Source organism: Salvelinus namaycush, chromosome 3 (assembly GCF_016432855.1).
Source record: "Salvelinus namaycush isolate Seneca chromosome 3, SaNama_1.0, whole genome shotgun sequence".
Taxonomy (NCBI): Eukaryota; Metazoa; Chordata; class Actinopteri; order Salmoniformes; family Salmonidae; genus Salvelinus; species Salvelinus namaycush.
Genome location: NC_052309.1, coordinates 70,788,459 through 70,810,304, shown reverse-complemented (window position 1 = coordinate 70,810,304; position 21,846 = coordinate 70,788,459). Strand labels below are relative to the sequence as shown.

The 21,846-nt window shown below is 42.2% G+C and overlaps 1 protein-coding gene across 1 annotated transcript; it reads right to left on the bottom strand.

The window, feature by feature from the left end:
• Window positions 1-1,705: 1,705 nt before the first annotated feature.
• LOC120044547 (interleukin-21 receptor-like) lies at window positions 1,706-20,261 on the bottom strand. The gene is made up of 8 exons (XM_038989205.1): window positions 20,204-20,261; window positions 19,867-19,975; window positions 19,470-19,657; window positions 18,981-19,120; window positions 18,704-18,872; window positions 18,472-18,553; window positions 17,765-17,858; window positions 1,706-2,395 (listed from the first exon to the last, which is right to left on the bottom strand). Exons 1-8 carry the CDS (start codon window positions 20,259-20,261, stop codon window positions 1,706-1,708), a joined length of 1,530 nt encoding a protein of 509 aa, XP_038845133.1.
• Window positions 20,262-21,846: the final 1,585 nt, after the last annotated feature.

The window sequence follows — 21,846 nt, the reverse complement described above, 5'->3', positions numbered from 1 at the left end:
GTACCAAACTGCACAAAGTGCCAGTAGAAGCTTCATCTTAGCATGAGTGTAGGGCTAAACCAGGAACAACATGTATAAGTCATGTATAATGTGCAAATTATGCATTTTATCGTAATGTGGAAAGTACACAATTTAAAACATTTCTGAGAAAGGTCCATACTACCTTGTGCATGGGTCTTGTGGATAGTGCATCTCTCAGAGAGAATGAATGAGTGAAGTCAATCATCCTAATACTATAATAACACGATGAGAGGAAGTCAGGTCCTGTTATCATATGAAAGCTGTTCACTTCTCCACGCCTTCTTCATGCCTCTCTGTGACAGAGTTGATTACTATCTAATTGCTCAAATTAACCCATCGTAATATTTTTTATGAACATATGTCTAAGATTTTCTATTTCACATTACACACTTGCAATAAAAAAAGGTGATATGTTGGTGTATAAGTCATATTTATGCATCATGCATATAATGAACTAAGCTATAGTTTATGATAATATTGCTGAAATTCATATAAAAATATGTTTTATCATACTCTTCAGTGCAATCAAATCAATCTGTTTCACACTTCTCAAGGAGTGTTAACGGAAACTAGACAGTGGTTTAACTCATTGTGATAACAGTGCAACGGCAATATCTAGATTATAGAATTCGATACCTAGTGGCGAGTCAATTTATCAGATGTAGCCTTCCGCTGCTGCCAAGCTTTTAGTTCACAGTCACAAGTAGCTATAATTTCTTATCAGCAAATGAGAATGGTAAAGAGAAATGACAGAACTGCATTAAAGCAGACCTAAATCTGTGTTCTGATGCATTTATGCATCGTACAGAAAAAGGAGACTAATATCTGAATGTTGGAATGCTCCCATAACTTAATAATATTGTTTTGACCCCTATGGGACTTTATCATGCATATGAGAAAAAAATTGTACTTTAAATGGGCAATCATTAGTTGAAACAAAATGGCCACCAGCCTCTGTTTTGGTAATATCTGAGGGATGGGCCTGGAGAAATGTAACCACTCATAAATTCATAGACAGCGCTATTGATGCAAGGAATGACCATCCAATATATCAACATTTTAAGCATATTTTGAGGCTGTACAGTTTTTGTTTCCACTTACAATGTTTACAAACATTGGAGTAAAACAAGCTTATATATTGTCTTCTGATTGGGTATGACAGTTGAATTAAGCTCATGAGGCATTTAAAAGTTATATTCTTCAATAATAAATGAGTTTATATAATTAATTTATAAGTCAAAAAATGGATGTAGCAACTGTGGATTGTTCCTTTAAAGATTTAACAAGCGATTGAAAATGAATGCAAACTCAATTGGATCCATTGTCACAAACATAAGAAACATTAGATGACAAACATGATATAAAAACAATACCCTTTCCACATTGAAATTGCATGAGAAATGAAGCTGTAAAAAATGATGAATTACATGAAGGCCAAAATCTAGGTTTGGGAAGGCCAAAATGACTAATCTACATCTATTTACATAACGTAACATGACAACTATTGTCAAACAATATTATTGTATTACTACGACAAACAATTTTTATGTTGGGAAGAAATCGTTCGTACTCCACTTTAAAAAAAACATGATGACAATATGAACAATATACCTATGCCAGGGAAAGTAAGGAATTTTACAAATATGCTGAAGCACTGTCAGTGACACAGGAGATGAGGGAGAACTCACATCGTTGAGTTGGTTGAGTCCTCTTGCATAGTGTTACCCATCACCCACTGTTTGACATATTCAGAAGGGGAACTGCCTACCCCACTCAGTAAAGCAGAGTCTATCTGCTTCTCAGACTCAAAGTTAGAGTTCACAGGACTGCTACAGTCAGACTCAACAAAGACTCCACTGTCAATGGTGTCCACACTGTCCAGATCCAGCACCATAGGAGGGTAGCCGTCCTCTGAGTCCAATGAAATCTGCTCTGGTTGATAGTTGCGGGCCTGTAGCTGGAGCTGCCACTTCATAGCAGGCAGGCCCATTGATGCCCGTCTTCCACTCTGCCCAGATAACCCTCCTTCCTCTTCTGCCCCAGCACCAAGAGGGCCATCCGCCTCAGTGTTGATACCTCCTCTGCTGCCTCCAGTATATTGGGAGAAGCTTTCCCCACCTTGGCTGCACTTGTATGTCACCCAAGAACTCCCTGACAAAGCTCCTTCCTCCCCAGACACCATCACAGTATCGATGGAGATGTGTCCAGCAGAGTGACAGGTGCCCTGGTCCCCACTGCTGCTGCTGCTGTCTTCCTCCACACTCAGCCTGGACAGACCGAGGATGTCTAGCTGCTTCTCAGTCATCCTCTGTGTAGGTGGGTGTTTCTCCAAGGGATCCAGCTCACTGAAGATGAAGACAGGTCCAACCCATTTCTGCAAAATATAATGATAAAATGGATGATTAAGGAGCAATAGGTACACTTGAGGTGAAAGGTAGGCCAGCCCGGTGCAGAAACAAACCCTTGCCCCTATAGGCTCATACAGTATATATATACAGTGGGGAGAACAAGTATTTGATACACTGCCGATTTTGCAGGTTTTCCTACTTACAAAGCATGTAGAGGTCTGTAATTTTTATCATAGGTACATTTCAACTGTGAGAGACGGAATCTAAAACAAAAATCCAGAAAATCACATTGTATGATTTTTAAGTAATTCATTTGCATTTTATTGCATGACATAAGTATAAGAATCAAACAGGTGCAGTTAATACAGGTAATGAGTGGAGAACAGGAGGGCTTCTTAAAGAAAAACTAACAGGTCTGTGAGAGCCAGAATTCTTACTGGTTGGTAGGTGATCAAATACTTATGTCATGCAATAAAATGCAAATTAATTACTTAAAAATCATACAATGTGATTTTCTGGATTTTTGTTTTAGATTCCGTCTCTCACAGTTGAAATGTACCTATGATAAAAATTACAGACCTCTACATGCTTTGTAAGTAGGGAAACCTGCAAAATCGGCAGTGTATCAAATACTTGTTCTCCCCACTGTATACTGTATATACAGCATGCCATTTAGCAGACACTTTTTCCCAAAGCAACTTAGTCATGCATGCTTACATTTTTCACGTATTGGTGGTCCCGGGAACCAAACCCACTACCCTGGCGTTGCAAGCGCCATGCTCCACCAACTGAGCTACACTTGAATGCAAAAGGTTGAATGAGAGCTTATCACTGTTATTGGTAGCAGGTCATGGTAACCTCGGTCGTCAATATGAAGATCGATCAAGGAAAGAATTACCTTTTTTCTTTTTTAACATTTAGAAATGTTCATGAAACTGGTGGCAGTTATTTTGTACAACTCTGAACCCTTCTAGAGCAAGATGTTGCCTACAGATATGCATGGACAAGGTTTTTCACCAGAATACCTTATCTGGGTGAAGAGCCATTCAGCAGAATCTAATCACTGTTTTTCATCTGAAAAGACTGCAGTAAGTGCCCATACTGCACCACTAACAGCTGTCAGAGAGCTAAAGAGAGAGGGCATTTAAAAACATCTACCTGACTGAGCTTATCATATATTGACAAAATGCTTTCTTTATAAAATGTAATTTGCTGTGAGGTTATTTTTATACTATATGATCAGGGACTTTATGTGCGTTCATCACTGACATTGAGCTTATGCTATAAGACAGCATAGATAGTACAGCTATGTCATGCTCCTCAACTATAACCAAACCCTGTCGACATCCTCATGACTATGAACTTCTCACAGGACATCTGTACAGTTCAGAGAAATGTATACTGCTTAGTGAAAGGGGAACATAGAGTAAGTACATCCTTTATAAAAAGCGATTAGTTTAGGTTTACATTAGGTTGAGCAGGAATACGATCTAATGTGTCTCATGTGTGGCAGAGAAGTGAAGATACCAATCTACAGTTTTTGTAGTGTGTGCAATATCAGTGTCTTATATCTGTGGGCTGCTGCAAGAGTATGTTTTCACATGTTCCAGTAACTCTGGTTTATCTTTCAATAGCTTTTTCCTGCCTACTAAATCTTTTGAAATTATGTGACTGTCATGGACATGGCCATAATTACATATGAGGACACCGAAGCAAATTCAGGGGGTAGCCCCAACTGGGACTCAAACCCAGGTCCAGTGACTGTCAAGCCATAACACCTTTACTAATACACCAAGAGGTCCAAACCTCTTGATGAGGTCGCTAGGTGTTGGGTTAAGGTCACTACATTACCAATTACCTTCAGGAGAGTGTGTCTCCACGCATCTCAATACCAAATTCCTCACATGTACACTGCTTTCTGATGGCCGCCCTTGCTCCATCCCACTTCTGACACCAATGTAGCAAATTTGGGGGTGTAGCCCCAATGGGGACTCGAACATAGGTCCAGCGACTGTCAAGTCAACACCTTAACCGTTACCATTTGGGCTCCCGAGTGGTGCAGTGGTCTATGGCACTGCATCTCGGTGCTAGAAGCATCACTACAGACTCTGGTTCGAATCCAGGCTGTATCACAACTGGCCGTGATTGGGAGTCCCATAAGGCAGTGCACAATTGGCCCAGTGTCGTTAGGGTTTGGCCGGGGTAGGCTGTCATTGTAAATTAAAAAAATAATATGCCAAGAGGTCCAAACCTTTTGGCTAGGTTTTGGGTTAAGGTTGCTACAATATAGTTTGTACACAATAAAGAAACTCAATTATGAGTCTAAATATATCTAAATATTGCTCCCATCGTTGATCAAAGCTCAATTGATAGAGAATTGCGATTGCAATACCAGGGTTATGGGTTCGATTCCCACGGGGGACCAGTACGGAGGAGAAAAAAAGTATGATATTGTATGCACTCACTACTGTAAATCGCTCTGGATAAGAGCGTCTGCTAAATTACAGAAATTAAGACGATTATATTCTTGATCTGACCGAGTTCTAATCGCGCCTGACTCTTTGCCAACGAATAGTAAACAGTGGTCTGTTCGTTATGTTCACCTTCGTTCCCCGCATTTTCCTTTTTAGTAGCAAATTCACCACTCTCTTAAACGGTTAACTCCACCCACTCGCGAACAGGCCGGGGCCGTGAAACGAGCTACCCAAGCTCGGAGTCGGCTCAGTTGAGTAGGCTAAACTGGAGATGCTGCTCGGCTTCTGACAGTGTTTGCGAGATGCCGGACAAAAGGCGATTTTGAAACCGTCCCATGACTCCTGCCGTGTCTACAGACATCCCCCAAACAAACAAAAACCGACTCTCGGAGAATGAGAGCACAACTGGTAAATAGTCAGTCAGTCAGTCAAGTGGCTAGCTGCCGGTAGACTTCTATTGCAGTAACTTTGAAGGGTCCTTGCTATTCGGAATCCTTGGTACGTCCCTAACGCATTATAGTTGAAATGTAAAATAGTTACGGTAAGGATTAGGTAAGGTTTAAGGTTTGGGTAGGGGTTATGGTTAGGGTGGATAGCACTAACCAACGTTGAAGTGCTCTGGCTAGTATTATTTAGCCAGATAGAAGGTTGAAGTAAGAAGCTAACGTTAAACGGAGCCTACCTCAGCAGGAGCATCATATAGGCTACTAAGTTATCATAATAACTTTGCTTTGCAGAGAGTTTGCTACTGAGACATTGGTGTGGTGATCGAGGCTGAGGCAGGCTGCAATGCATGCAGGAGGAAGCAGAGGAGAGAGAGAGGTTAGCACAGTGATTCCCAAAGGTGGGGTCTCTGCCCCATATTTGTACTAGTCTTATCAAACAAGGTAGGAACTTAAAAAGAAGAAGATATGTTTCAATATGAACATCTCGACATGGCCTACATTAAAATGTAATTAAAATGCAAACAATACAGTTATAAAAATGGCATACTTTTCGTTTATATCAGTGAATGTTCATCTTATCCATTACCCACTTTTTTTGTACCACTACATCACTGATATTAATACAGAATCATAAGTAATATTCTAATAATTAATGTGAATGTGATAATATGATTATCTGTGTGCAGTGGTGGAAAAACTACCCAATTGTAATACTTGAGTAAAAGTAAAGATACCTTAATAGCAAATGACTCAAGTGAAAGTCACCCAGTAAAATACTACTTGAATAAAAGTCTAAAAGTATTTGGTTTTAAATATACTTAAGTATCAAAAATACATGTAATATCTCAAATAAGTATCAAAAGTAAAAGTATAAATCATTTAAAATTCCTTATTTTACACAAACTAGAAGGTACAATTTTCTAATTTTTAAATGTATTTTTGGATAGCCAGAGGCACACTCCAACACTCAGACATAATTTACAAATGAAGCATGTGTGTTTAGTGAGTCCACCAGATCAGAGGCAGCAGGGATGGCCAGGGATGTTCTCTTGATAAGTGCGTGAATTGGACCATTTTCCTGTCCTGCTAAGCTTACAAAATGTACTTTTGGGTGTCAGGATTTTTTTTTAAAGTACATTGTCTTTCGGAATGTAGTGGAGTAAAAATAAAAGTTGTCAAAAATATAAATAGTAAAGTACAGATACCCCCAAAAACGACTTAAGTAGTACTTTAAAGTATTTGTACTTGAGTACTTTACACCACTGTCTGTGTGCTCCAGTTGGATATCTGTTTGTGCGGAGCTTGATTCGTAATGCCTAGGAATACAAACATGAACACTATCCACTGAGTGTACAAAACATTTGGAACACCTGCTCTTTCCATGACAGACTGACCAGGTGAAAGCTATGATCCTTTATTGATGTCACCTGTTGAATCCACTTCAATCATTGTAGGTGAAAGAGAGGAGACAGGTTAAAGAAGCCTCGTGACAATTGAGACTTGGATTGTGTATGTGTGCCATTCAGAGGGTGAATGGGCAAGACAAAATATTTAAGTGCCTTTGAACGGAGTATGGTAGTAGGTGCCAGGCGCACTGGTTTGAGTATGTCAAGAACTGCAACGCTGCTGAGTTTTTCACGGTCAACAGTTTCCCGTGTGTATCAAGAATGGTCCACCACTCAAAGGACATCCAGCCAATATGACACAAGTCTGTGTAGTATTGGATCGCATTTGACACCTTGTAGTCCCGACAAATTGAGGCTGTTCTGGGGGCAAAAGGGGGTATAACTTAATATTAGGATGGTGTTCCTAATGTTTTACAAACTCAGTGTATGTAATTTGAGGAAAGCGATATCTACAGTATGTAAAGAGTTGATGATTTAATGATTGTATCATTACAAATGACTGAACAATCTCTGATGCTACGTGTCAGTGAGAATCATTTCTCATATTTTCCCCCTTTCAGGGGTATAACATTACAACTGTATTGCTGATAGGCTATCTGTTTGTTGATCGAATGAGGTGAATGAACCTACAGCAGCCAAGGTGAAAATGGCTGGGGTAATTTTTGCTGTTCTCCGAATAGCATTTGAAAGTTTTTTAATTGTATAGAAATGCAGTAAATAAGCTTCAACTTCATTTAAAAAAAATCTGACCCCTCTAACTCAAACCTAGTTACGACCCTGGTCATGGACACGCCTTGGTGTCTTTTTCTGAGATTTTTCCTAAGATAATTTCAAAGGACAGCTTGCAAGATTGTGGTTTAGCTACTGGTGTTCTGCCAGACTCTCTGCAGCCACAGAGGAAGTAAAATATTTCAGCGCTCTTTTCAAATACTTGCATTTTCACAATTTTATGTGAAAAGATTATTTACATCTACCCATAAATGATTTATCATCATCTATTTGTTTTGTGTGTGTGTGTGCGTATGCGTGTGTGTGTGTGTGTGTACGCGCAACAGTTCTGGATGATATGAAAAGGGATCTTTTGGACTGATCTCAGAACAAGTCCACATTGTGCCCCACCAAAGCCCAGCCCAGTACAAATTGATAATGGCATTCTGAATAGGCACTTGTTTTGACACCATGGGTTGTTCACTGACTTCAGACAGAGAATCTATGTCTCTCTCTACACATATTCTTTCAATGTTGCCCTTTCTCAAAAGATTTTATTTTTATGCAAGGCTTTCATTTTCCCATGGACATCACTTCCCCCTACTGGATATTGATGTAACTGTAGTTGAGAGACTAGCAGGGGCCTCATTTATCAAAGGTGCATATGCACAAAAAAAGACTCTTGCGTGCGCCACAAGAGAATTGAAATAATGGTCTGCTAATAAAAACATAGCCTAATGTTAAAACGGATGCATTTGCCGTCGGCAAGGAGATAGCATTTCAACATGTAGACTATGTTTCTTTGACCTTTATTATATAGGCTTGAATCATAATCGTATTTGGAGGTGGGATGGAGACATGTTAGCTGGGTGGGGTCGGGGTAATGGGATGGGAGGATGGGGGTGGTTTTGGGAGGCCCACTTATTTTTTCTTTTCTTTTCTTGTACATTCTGAATTTATTATTACTTAAACTGTAATATGATACAAATTATGTTTAGTTTTTTTCCGGAGTGGCAGTCCACAGGTACAACACAAAAATATATGTGTGAAATAATGAATGGGAGACATGATATGAACAGAATATTAAATTTTATTAATTTGAATATTGTACCTGTAGCTCCACCCCAATGAAAAAAAAAGACAACAACAAAAAGAAAAGTGGTCAAAAAACTAAAAACAAAAAGAGTAGACCTGGTTTGTATGAACGTTGAGGCTTGGGCACTGGGGTAGACCTGTTTTATATGAGTGTGCCCATGAATTTACTTAGTTTTTATGAGTAATGGGGTGTAGGGATACACAAGGCTCATACAGCTAATGGGTCTGGATGGATGTCTATTTGCCTATTCAAATCCTTTCTGGCAGCAAGTTTGTGGTAGGAATAAAAGTGAATGGGGTTTGGGCACATGTGTTATACCACTGTATTATGAGTTGATCTATGAAATGATTAGCGGAATACTTGGGGAATACAGGCCTAGGCAAAGTGGGGAACAGGGCTGGGATAAGCAAGTAACAGGGATGAGGTATTTTGGCAAAGGAACTGTGGTCTAGGGGTAAGAAATAGGGCTTATAGGGCAAGGATACAGGTGCATCGGGACTTAATTGTATCAATATTAGGGTATTGGGATGTGGGCCTTAGGGTAAGGGCATTGGGATAACAGGGTCGTCGGGGTGTGTGGGTAATTGGGTGTAGGGTTAGTGGGTTGAGGTACATAGATATCGGGGCTGAGCAATAGGGGTTAATGTCTGTTAATTTTATTATAGGCATAGCACTGTATGTTTCCAATAAAATATACTTTTTCACATACAGTGCCTTCAGAAAGTATTCATACCCTTTGATGTATTCTACATTTTGTTGTTACAGCCTGAATTCAAAATGGATAAAATATATGTTTTACTCACACATCTACACATGACGCCTCATAATGACAAAGTGAAAACACATTTTCATACATTTTTTATCAAAAATGTATAAATTAAATACATAAATATCTCATTTACACTCCTGAGTCAATACTGTAATCACCACCAAAGGTGTTTCTATCATCAGGGGCCTCATTTATCAACTGTGCATACATGATCAACTGTGTGATTGTAGCTGTGAGTCTTTCTGGGTAAGTCTCTAAGATCTTTCCACACCTGGATTGTGCAACATCTTCCCATTATTATTTTCAAAATTCTTTAAGCTCTGTCAAATTGGTTATTGGTCATTGCTAGACAACCATTTGCAGGTTTTGCCATAGATTTTCAAGTAGATTTAAGTCACAATTTTAACTTGGCCACTCAGGAACATTCATTGCCTTCTTGGTAAGCAACAGCAGTGTAGATTTAGCCTTGTGTTTTAGGTTATTGTCCTGCTGAACAGTGAATTCATCTCCCAGTGTCTGGTGGAAAGCAGGCTGAACCAGGTTTTCCTCTAAGATTTTGCCTGTGCTTAGCTCCATTCCGTTTATTTTTATCCTGAAAAACTCCCCCGTCCTTAATGATTACAAGCATACCCATAACATGATGCAGCCACCACGATGCTTGAAAATTTGGAGAGTGGTACTCAGTAATGTGTTGTATTGGATTTGCCCCAAACATAACACTTTTGTAATAAGGACAAAAAGTGAATTGCTTTGCCACATTTTGTGCAGTATTACTTTAGTGCCTTGTTGCAAACAGGATGCATGTTAGAATATTTTTATTCTGTACAGGCTTCCTTCTTTTCACTTTGTCAATTAGGGTAGTATTGTGGAGTATACAATGTTGTTGATCCATCCTCAGTTTTGTCCTATCACAGCCATTAAACTCTGTAACTGTTTTAAAGTCACCATTGGCCTCATGGTGAAATCCCTGAGCTGTATCCTTCCTCTCCTGCAACTGAGTTATGAAGGATGCCTGTATCTTTGTAGTGACTGTGTGTATTGATACACCATCCAAAGTGTAATTAATAACTTCACCATGCTCAGATGGATATTTAATGTCTGCCTTTTTTTTACCAATCTACCAATAGGTGCCCTTTGCGAGGCATTGGAAAACCTCCCTGGTCTTTGTGGTTATATCTGTGTTTGAAATTCACTGCTCGACTGAGGGACCTTACAGATAATTATATGTGTGGGGTACAGAGACGATCGAAAATCATGTTAAACACTATTGAGTCCATGCAACTTATTATGTGACTTGTTAAGCACATCGTTACTCCTGAACTTACTTAGGCTTGCCAGAACAAGTAGGTTGAATACTTATTGACTCAAGACATTTCAGCCTTTCATTTTGAATTTTTTTTGTAAAAAGAAAATCGAAAAACATAATTCCACTTTGATATTATGGGTTATTGTGTGCAGGCCAGTGAAAAAAAATCTCTCAATTTAATCTATTTTAGATTCCGACTGTAACACAACAAAATGTGGAAAAAGTCAAGGCCTGTGAATATTTTCTGAAGGCACTGTACTTTTCACAATACAATTGTCACGTCCTGACCATAGTGCTTATGTGTTTTGCTTGTTTTAGTGTTGGTCAGGACGTGAGCTGGGTGGGCATTCTATGTTGTGTGTCTAGTTTGTCTGTTTCTGTGTTCGGCCTAATATGGTTCTCAATCAGAGGCAGCTGTCAATCGTTGTCCCTGATTGAGAATCATATATAGGTGGCTTGTTTTGTGTTGGGATTTTGTGGGTGGTTGTTTCCTGTCTCTGTGTTTTGTCTGCACCAGAAAGGACTGTATCGGTAAGCCACGTTTGTTATTTTGTAGTTTTGTAAGTGTTCACGTTTTCGTCTGTCATTAAATATGTTGAACACGGAATACGCTGCGTCTTGGTCCGATCCCTGCTACTACACCTCTTCAGACGAAGAGGAGGAAGGCTGCTGTTACAGAACCACCCACCAAACTCGGACCAAGCAGCGTGGCTACGGGCAGCAGCAGCAGCAGCGGCCCACTACACAGGACTCCTGGACATGGGAGGAAATTCTGGAGGGAAAAGGACACTGGGCTCACATTGGAGAATATCGCCGCTCTCGTGAAGAGATGGAGGCAGCTAAAGCCCAGGAGCGGTGGTATGAGGAGGCAGCACGGAAGCGTGGCTGGAAGCCCGAGAAGAAATCCCAAAAATGTATTGGGGGGGGGGGGCTAAAGGGTAGTGTGGCGAAGTCAGGTAGGAAACCTGCGCCCACTTCCCATGCTTACCGTGGAGAGCGGGAGTACGGGTAGACACCGTGTTATGCGGAAGAGCGCACGGTGTCTCCTGTATGTGTGCTTAGCCCGGTGCGGTACATTCCAGCTCCACATATCGGCCGGGCTAGAGTGAGCATTGAGCCAGGTGCCATGAAGCCGGCTCAACGCGTCTGGTCTCCAGTGCGTCTCCTCGGGCCGGCATACATGGCACCAGCCTTACGCATGGTGTCCCCGGTTCGCCAACACAGCCCAGTGCGGGTTATTCCACCTCCCCGCACTGGTCGGGCTACGGGGAGCATTCAACCAGGTAAGGTTGGGCAGGCTCGATGCTCAAGGGAGCCAGTACGCCTGCACGGTCCGGTATATCTGGCGCCACCTTCCCGCCCCAGCCCAGTACCACCAGTGCCTACACCACGCACCAGGCTTCCAGTGCGTCTCCAGAGCCCTGTTCCTCCTCCACGCACTCTCCCTGTGGTGCGTGTCCAGCCCAGTACCTCCAGTTCCGGCACCACGCACCAAGCCTCCTGTGCGTCTCCAGAGCCCTGTACGCACTGTTCCTTCTCCCCGCACTCGCCCTGAGGTGCGTGTCTCCAGTCCGGTACCACCAGTGCCGGTACCACGCACCAGGCCTATAGTGCGCCTCGAGAGTCCAGTGTGCCCTGTTCCTGCTCCCCGCACTAGCCTTGAGGTGCGTGTCTCCAGTCCGGTACCACCAGTTCCGGCACCACGCACCAGGCCTACTGTGCGCCTCAGCAGGTCAGAGTCGGCCGTCTGAGCTGCCTGCCTGCCCAGCGCCATCTGAGCCATCCGTCTGGCCAGCGCCATCTGAGCCATCCGTCTGCCCAGCGCCATCTGAGCCATCCGTCTGCCCAGCACCGTCAGAGCCGCCCGTCTGTCCCGAGCCGTCAGAGCCGCCCGTCTGTCCCGAGCCGTCAGAGCCGCCCGTCTGTCCCGAGCCGTCAGAGCCGCCCGTCTGTCCCGAGCCGTCAGAGCCGCCCGTCTGTCCCGAGCCGTCAGAGCCGCCCATCTGTCCCGAGCCGTCAGAGCCGCCCGTCTGTCAGGAGCCGCTAGAGCCGTCAGTCAGGAGCCGCTAGAGCCGTCAGTCAGGAGCCGCTAGAGCCGTCCGTCAGTCAGGAGCCGCCAGAGCCGTCCGTCAGTCAGGAGCCGCCAGAGCCGCCAGCCAGTCAGGAGCCGCCAGAGCCGCCAGCCAGTCAGGAGCCGCCAGAGCCGCCAGCCAGTCAGGAGCCGCCAGAGCCGCCAGCCAGTCAGGAGCCGCCAGAGCCGCCAGCCAGTCAGGAGCCGCCAGAGCCGCCAGCCAGTCAGGAGCCGCCAGAGCCGCCAGCCAGTCAGGAGCCGCCAGAGCCGCCAGCCAGTCATGAGCTGCCCTCCAGTCATGAGCTGCCCTCCAGTCATGAGCTGCCCTCCAGTCATGAGCTGCCCCTCTGTCCGGAGCTGCCCCTCTGTCCGGAGCTGCCCTTCAGTCCGGAGCTGCCCTTCAGTCCGGAGCTGCCCTTCAGTCCGGAGCTGCCCTTCAGTCCGGAGCTGCCCTTCAGTCTGGAGCTACCTCTCTGTCCTGAGCTACCTCTCTGTCCTGAGCTACCTCTCTTTCCTGAGCTACCTCTCTGTCCTGAGCTACCTCTCTGTCCTGAGCTACCTCTCTGTCCTGAGCTGTCTCCTCAATTTAGTGGGGACCTTGGTGAAGATTCCTAGGCCAAGGTCGGGGGCGAGGGTTGCCACTCAAAGGACGCTAAGGAGGGGGACAAAGACAATGGTGGAGTGGCGGCCTCGTCCTGCGCCGGAGCCGCCACCGCGGACAGATGCCCACCCAGACCCTCCCCTTGAGTTTTAGGGGTGCGTTCGGAGTCCGCACCTCAGGAGGGGGGTACTGTCACGTCCTGACCATAGTGCTTATGTGTTTTGCTTGTTTTAGTGTTGGTCAGGACGTGAGCTGGGTGGGCATTCTATGTTGTGTGTCTAGTTTGTCTGTTTCTGTGTTCGGCCTAATATGGTTCTCAATCAGAGGCAGCTGTCAATCGTTGTCCCTGATTGAAAATCATATATAGGTGGCTTGTTTTGTGTTGGGATTTTGTGGGTGGTTGTTTCCTGTCTCTGTGTTTTGTCTGCACCAGAAAGGACTGTATCGGTAAGCCACGTTTGTTATTTTGTAGTTTTGTAAGTGTTCACGTTTTCGTCTGTCATTAAATATGTTGAACACGGAATACGCTGCGTCTTGGTCCGATCCCTGCTACTACACCTCTTCAGACGAAGAGGAGGAAGGCTGCCGTTACAACAATAATAATAAAAAAGCAATATGGATTGCACTAAGGGTTACTAATGGCATACGATTTGCATAGTGGCATGTCTGGGAAGTTAAAACATTCTGCCCACACCTCTACAGAAATGTGATCAAATGTGCTATAAAGCTTTCTTGTAGAAATGGACATTCCCAGTTCCAGCATTTCCAAATCGTACAGCAAATGATGGTATTTTTGTTACCATAAAAAGTCAATGGAGGGCGTTTTCCAGGTGGGATTGTAGCGCTCGTTCCCGAGTTCACAAATATAAACTCAGCAAAAAAAGAAACGTCCCTTTTTCAGGACCCTGTCTTTCAAAGATGATTTGTACAAATCCAAATAACTTCACAGATCTTCATTGTCGAGGGTTTAAGTACGACGTTTCCCATGCGTGTTCAATGAACCAGAAACAATTAATGAACATGCACCTGTGGAACGGTCATTAAGACACTAACAGCTTACAGACGGTAGGCAATTAAGGTCACAGTTCTGAAAACTTAGGACACTAAAGAGGCCTTTCTACTAACTCTGTAAAATACCAAAAGAAAGATGCCCAGGGTCCCTGCTCATCTGCGTGAACGTGCCTTAGGCATGCTGCAAGGAGGCATGAGGACTGCAGATGTGGCCAGGGCAATAAATTACAATGTCCGTACTGTGAGACGCCTAAGACAGCGCTACAGGGAGGCAGGATGGACAGCTGATTGTCCTCGCAGTGGCAGACCACGTGTAATAACACCTGCACAGGATCGGTACATCCGAACATTACACCTGCGGGACAGGTACAGGATGGCTACAACAACTGCCCGAGTTACACCAGGAACGCACAATCCCTCCATCAGTGCTCAGACTATCCGCAATAGGCTGAGAGAGGCTGGACTGAGGGCTTGTAGGCCTTTTGTAAGGCAGGTCCTCACCAAACATCACCGGCAACAACGTCACCTATGAGCACAAATCCACCGTCGCTGGACCAGACAGGACTGGCAAAAAGTGCTTTTCACTGACGAGTCGCGGTTTTGTCTCACCAGGGGTGATGGTTGGATTCGCATTTATCGTCAAAGGAATGAGCGTTACACTGAGGCCTGTACTCTGGAGTAGGATCGATTTGGAGGTGGAGGGTCCGTCATGGTCTGGGGCGGTGTGTCACAGCATCATCGGACTGAGCTTGTTGTCATTGCAGGCAATCTCAACGCTGTGCGTTACAACGAAGACATCCTCCTCCCTCACGTGGTACCCTTTCCGCAGGCTCATCCTGGCATGACCCTCCAGCATGACAATGCCACCAGCCATACTGCTCGTTCTGTGCGTGATTTCCGGCAAGACAGGAATGTTAGTGTTCTGCCATGGCTAGCAAAGAGCCCGGATCTCAATCCCATTGAGCATGTCTGGGACCTGTTGGATCGGAGGGTGAGGGCTTGGGCCATTCCCCCCAGAAATGTCCGGGAACTTGCAGGTGTCTTAGTGGAAGAGTGGGGTAACATCTCACAGCAAGAACTGGCAAATCTGGTGCAGTCCATGAGGAGGAGATGCACTGCAGTGCTTAATGCAGCTGGTGGCCACACCAGATACTGACTGTTACTTTTGATTTTGACCCCCCCCTCCCCTTTGTTCAGGGACACGTTATTCCATTTCTGTTAGCCATCACAATAATTTAAATGAAGATGGCAAGAAAACTAGGCTATTACACCACAATTTATCGTTGCCGCCTGTCAGTCGCAATAGAAATGAGCGAATTTACTTGTGTGGTATATGCTCCAAAATGCTGTGTGGTTTGATGTGAACAATGACATTTTGCCAAGGCAGAGATGACTGGCCGAGACCGAGACCGAAACACGTGTGGGCAGCAAGACGCATCAGGCTACAAGAGTAGACCTTTTATGACAATCCCTGAATGTCATTGCACTTTTTGGTGTTTTGTAGTCTAACAGATGTCTCTTTCCATTTTCAAATGTCGGGTGCACAGTGCACTGTTTGGATGCTGGGATTATTTTTGTGGACAAACGTGCGCAAGTAGCCTACTTTTTTGAAGAAATTGGCTACAAATCTTCATGCGAATCAAAGAATCCGCATAAAACAAATATGCGCATTTTCACACCAGAGATGTTTCCATCAAATTGACTTGTTGCATATAAAAGGATGTGCGTGATGGTGTAGTGCACATAAAAATAAGTTAAAAAGTTTCCATCGCATTTTCAACTCATAGTTTTCTCACAAAATAATTTGCGTGATAATTTGTGTCAGGTAGCCGAGCGGTTAAGAGCGTTGGGCCAGTAACCGAAAAGTCGCTGGTTCAAATCCCCTAAATCTACTATTTGAAAAATCGGTCGATGTACCCTTGAGCAACGCACTTAACCCTAATTGCTCATGTAAATCACTCTGGATAAGAGTGTCTGCTAAATGACAAAAATTTAAATATAGTGTGCCCTCTCTGGTATTGATACGTGCGATCTAGCCCAGGGGTTCCCACACATCTTCACTCAGTGCCCAACCCCATCCAACATTGGGGAACTTCCCGCGCCCCCCACGTCTATTTCTTTGTGCCCAAGCACTGTTCATGACACAAACTGTTCACACCAGTCATTATTTCCTGAAATTCTACACCTTTTGTCATGGGTTGCAGAGAGCATTTAGCAGTTTTAAAGCTCATTTTCTTGCAATTATATACATTTTGCCATGTCTAATGTGTATGCATGTGATATTTGAGTGACTAGAACATTACTACAAAATACATGGCTAAAAAACCTAGCAAAAAAAACGTTAGCTGACATGGGCTAGTTGATATGGACATTTATAACATGTTACAAAATAGCTCCCTAAGGTATGCAATGACTGACATGACAAGAGAAAAACTGATGATGCACTACCCATTTCGAAATTATATATTGTGCATTCTACTATTACAGCTTCCAAGAGTAAATTGAAAGCCGGACTGAGTTTCCCCACAGTTGGGATCTACTCACTGCTCTAGCCAGCTAGAGCGCACGTATAGCCTACATGATGAGATTATATGGACAAAAGAGCGAGATTATTAAACAATTGCACTTCCACCACCCTTGGAAGTTAATCATACTATATTTAATTTGTAGTTTAATAAACTAAACTGCATGCTTTCCCATCAAGTCATAGTGGGAGGAACGCACAACATGTCATCGCGTGACTCCAAGTTTACTTCGAAATGATGGTTATTATATCAATATTTGCACATAAAAGCGTATCCAACGACATTTCTCGCATAATTCATTTTACCGACACAAAAATATCTCACCTTGTCTTGCATATTTTGTTTCATCGACATTTGGAAAGTTTACCGTTTCCATCAGGACTGTCATTACATTTTTATCTGACGTACTTTACTCGTAAAAACGTTGGATACAAACCTGGTTAATCAGATGAAAACATCATGACTGGTTGTATTCATGCCAAATTAAAAGGCAATACATTTGACATTTAAAAAATGACATGTTTTTACTATTCACTAAGCATAGTGGATATGACCCCTTCATTAGAGTGTCAATTGTTTTGTAAATAATACATAAAAAAGGCAAATCTGAAAAGATAAGTGGTTACCTTTCTGGAATATTTATAAAATACTCCTCTAAGGGGAAAATATTTAAATATAACCCTAACAAACATCTTAGTTTAGATTTCTACCTGTGGTATTTTCCATTGGGGGATGGGAGGTGAACTGCTCTGATGTAGTACATAAGCTCAATGTCTACTGAGCATCTACCCACATATGAGTTGAAAACAAGCCCTTGAAGCCCCTGCAGACTGAGTCATTATAATGCGGGATCATAATTGATTATGGGAAAGTCCCATTGTTGGCCATGCTGAAGTTCCCCCTATAGGTAACACCTGCTGGAGGGGTTTAGAACATGTCCCACAGACACAATGAGTTATTTTGGTTTTGCCTGTATTTTTACCTTAAAATCCCCTCCATATGTGTGGTAGAGAGGCTTGAAAAAGTCCTCTGGGCTTGGGGAATAGTTCATCATGTGTAGCCTCTTCAGCCACAATCTGCAGAGGAGAGATGTAGAGGCAAAGTGACAAACAGGTTGTTTTCACAAAGGAAAGCAGAACTATTCAGGTCTTCACAAATACTCTTTCACTTTTCATTTCTGGGAGGATGGAATTTTTCTCTATGCAGGTGTTATAATGTTTTATAGGGTAAGTGGTGTAATAATAATGTAGAAGCAAACCTAACCACCGCGCTATCATCGGTTAGTTTTGGTATAATCATAATGTAGAAGCAGCTCTGACTTCCTGTGCCTTCTCACCCCTATATGTACATGCAAGTAAAGAGCATCAGATGTGGTTTCTGTGTATGTGGGAGGTTATGCCAGGAAAGTGTATAGTGTATTCACGCTTTCTATAAAAACACCAAGAGGCTGAACATTTCTAGCCTGGTCGCTGATCAATTTGTGCTTTAGCCAACTGTTGTGTTTGTTCAAGGCATCTGACGAAAGTCAGAGAAGTTGGATGTAGCACATATCATGGTGACCAGGCTAGAACCTTTCATTTATTGGCAGACCTGAAGAAATTGAGGATACAAGTTGGTGTCTGATCAAAAATGCTTAGCAAACACAAACAGTTACTGTTACCTGAATGATCATAAATAAGGAATACTCACATTTTAAAGAGGTAGCACAGGATCAAACAGGGGAGAATGGTCAGTAAAACGGGCCACTGACACCATAACTTAGCATCCCCTTCTGTAAAAATACACAGTGTATAGAAAGAGAGAGCATTTTTACTCCATTTCATACATTACTATAACATGAAAAATGAAGTCCCAAGCCAATATATCCAGGAAAAGCATGTAACGCAGATCAGTTCAATCTAAACTTGTTGCATTGATGTACCTGTAGTCCATTCTACGGTGGAGCTCCATTCACCCCAGGGACCTTGGTAGTTACACACAGGGTTCACTGAGGCCTGGACATTTGCCACATACTCAGTTCCTGGTTGCAGTTTAAGACTGTTTAGCACTAGGTACCTCTGGTCCTCTCTTACAGGGTAATAGACTGGATCCTGTAGGTCAAAAGAAAAACTTATATTTAACAGTTTGGGGGACCTGGTATTTCACATACTGTAATATTTGATTGGAAACATGTAACATAGTAAATATATTTTGTTTACCTTTAAATAGTTATTTGTTGTAATCCGCACCCTGTACATGAAGCATTTATCAAGGTAAATGTTTATATCCATCTGCCAAGTGACGTTGTAGCTGTCAATGTTCTCTGTCACTTGTACATTGACTGGATGCTGCGGCTTCACTATTGAAGAAAAGGCAGAGACGCTTGGGTTGGAACCATTATATGAAAAAGGCATGGATTCAAGTGCACAAAGCTCAATCATTTGTACCATATTAGCTTTCAAATGCGGGTGATAGATATATAAGAACCCAGGACACTCAGTCCACATCACACAAATACTTAATTGTAAAGACTGTTCAACACTGTCATTTCAAAGCTGTGCAAAGTTCAAAACTGCTGATACAAATTTAAGATGACCTCACTGATAACGATAGACACTTCTTATTCATGCCATATCTTGTCACTGAATCAGAGGCAATGTTCATGGTAAAGTACAAACCATCCTAAGACATTGGTCTACTCCACTTACCTAATTTATACAATTTCCAGTCAGTTGAGTCATCCGTTTTCATTTTGTCTTCTTTTCCTGTGTGCTTTACTCTTGCAGTGCAATAAGTTTCAACGGATATTATATTGAAAAAATATTCTGGTTGTATTATACACCAGCTTTGTGGGGGTGTTATTTCACAGCTATCATTCACTTGGTCTTCAAAATCTCTGAAAAGAGAGAAGAGTGATTATAATATTCAAATACAGCTTTTGTAAACAAAAACAAAAACAAATTTGAAAAGGTTTATGTAACATTCAGATGTTTTTCTTAAAATGATATGTTTAAACTTTACAGTACATAAATATGTATACATGTGATCTCTTAAATCTATCTGCACAAGGCCAGAAACACAGCAGTGAAAAAGAACAGTGTGTACCTGCACTCTGCCTCAAGGAGAATGGGAGATGAGGGCACTGTGCCTGAGCAGGAACAGTTCAGGGATGTATTGTAGTCTGTGGTGCAGGTGACATTGCAGAAACATGCAACTGTAAATGCAGGAAAAAAGGATGATGTGATTCCAGTGCCATGGTACCCAGACTCATAGTCTATATAAGGCTCTGCTGGTACCCTGATGTGGTAAATCATTTCCTGCTAATCTAACCAATTACTACACATAGGAGATAACTATCTAGATATGTGTTTGAGAAAATGCATAACTTGAAAATCAATACAATATATAGCACAAATAATAGATGAGATAAAGTTAAACTTACCATATTGAATCAGGTAACACAATGCTAGTGAGCTGATTAGCTGTTGTTTCACAGCCATGAGGGCAACAATAGACAGTAGTCTGTTCTGCTCATTAACTGAGATCATCAATGGCACCTGAAAGCCTGAAAAACAATAAATCACATATGTCCTTGTGTTGTTCATTACTTGAAGTAAAATAACCATTACTGGAAGTGTATGAAACAAATATATAGTACTGTATTGGAGTCGAGAAGAAGGAAAAAATGTAATTCAAGACTATCACTTTCATGTCAAGGAAAGGTTAAGTCCAGAAATGTAAGCAACAAATGCGTTTACAAAAAACACCAAACCCCACACAAAGAAATCTAACAATGGTAGACAACGCTAACAATAGAATAAAGATATTGTACTTCAATGTTATTCATGTTATTCAGAAAAATACTATTCAAATAGTATTCTTACCTTATTGGTTCTGATAGATTCTGCTAACCATGCCACATGGCATCATTGTTCAATTAGTTCTAAATCCAAATTAATTCATTAATTTGTGTCACAGACTGTCTGATCAAGTTCAGTGCACAATGACATATCTGACATATTGAAAGTCGTCATCTGCTCTAGTGTCACTGAGGATGTGGTTGTTTTGTGGCTACCCTGTGAGCATTCTAGGAGGTCCCTTCCAAACCTTGCTTCTGTTTCGCAACATAATCCATCTGTGAGAACAAAGTTTGAGACGTACACTATATATACAAAAGTATGTGGACACCCCTTCAAATTAGTGGATTTGGTTATTTCAGCCACACCCATTGCTGACAGGTATATAAAATCGAGCACACAGCCATGCAATCTCCATGGGAAAATATTGGCAGTAGAATGGCCCGTACTGAAGAGCTCAGTGACTTTCAACGTGGCACTGTCATAGGAATCCACCTTTCCAAGTCAATTCGTCAAATTTCTACTAAGCTATATGGAATTGTTTCAAGAAGGTCATACCAAGGATCATTTTGCTATTTGATTTAGAATTTTAACAATCATTTGAAGTATAAAAAAAATATATAAAAAAAATAGTTGATGAAACTTTATTTTTGGCCTTACTACTATTAGCCCATTCATGGAAAAACAGATTCCCTAAAAAAATAATTTAAAAAAATAATAACAAATTCACTACATGGAACAACAGATACTCCCCCACCCCAAAAAAATGTGTCTGTTCTACAGTACAGTATATCTGAGTGAAATAAAGACAGATCAGGAAACATTTGTAATTCAATTGTACATGTATTTAACTACTTATTTCTGTCACTAAACTGTCTCCATATATACAGTACCAGTAAAACGTTTGGACACACCTACTCATTCAAGGGTTTTTCTTTATTTTTACTATTTTCTACATTGTAGAATAATAGTGAAGACATCAAGTAACAGACACATCATTGACTGTTCAGAGGAGACTGCGTGAATTCGGCCTTCATGGTCGAATTGCTGCAAAGAAACCACTACTAAAGGACAACAATTAGAAGAAGAGACTTGCCTGGGCCAAGAAACCCAAACAATGGACATTAGACTGGTGGAAATCTGTCCTTTGGTCTGATGAGTCCAAATTTTAGATTTTTGGTTCTTTTATAGGGCGGAATTTGAGACAGAATATCCAAAGGAACATATT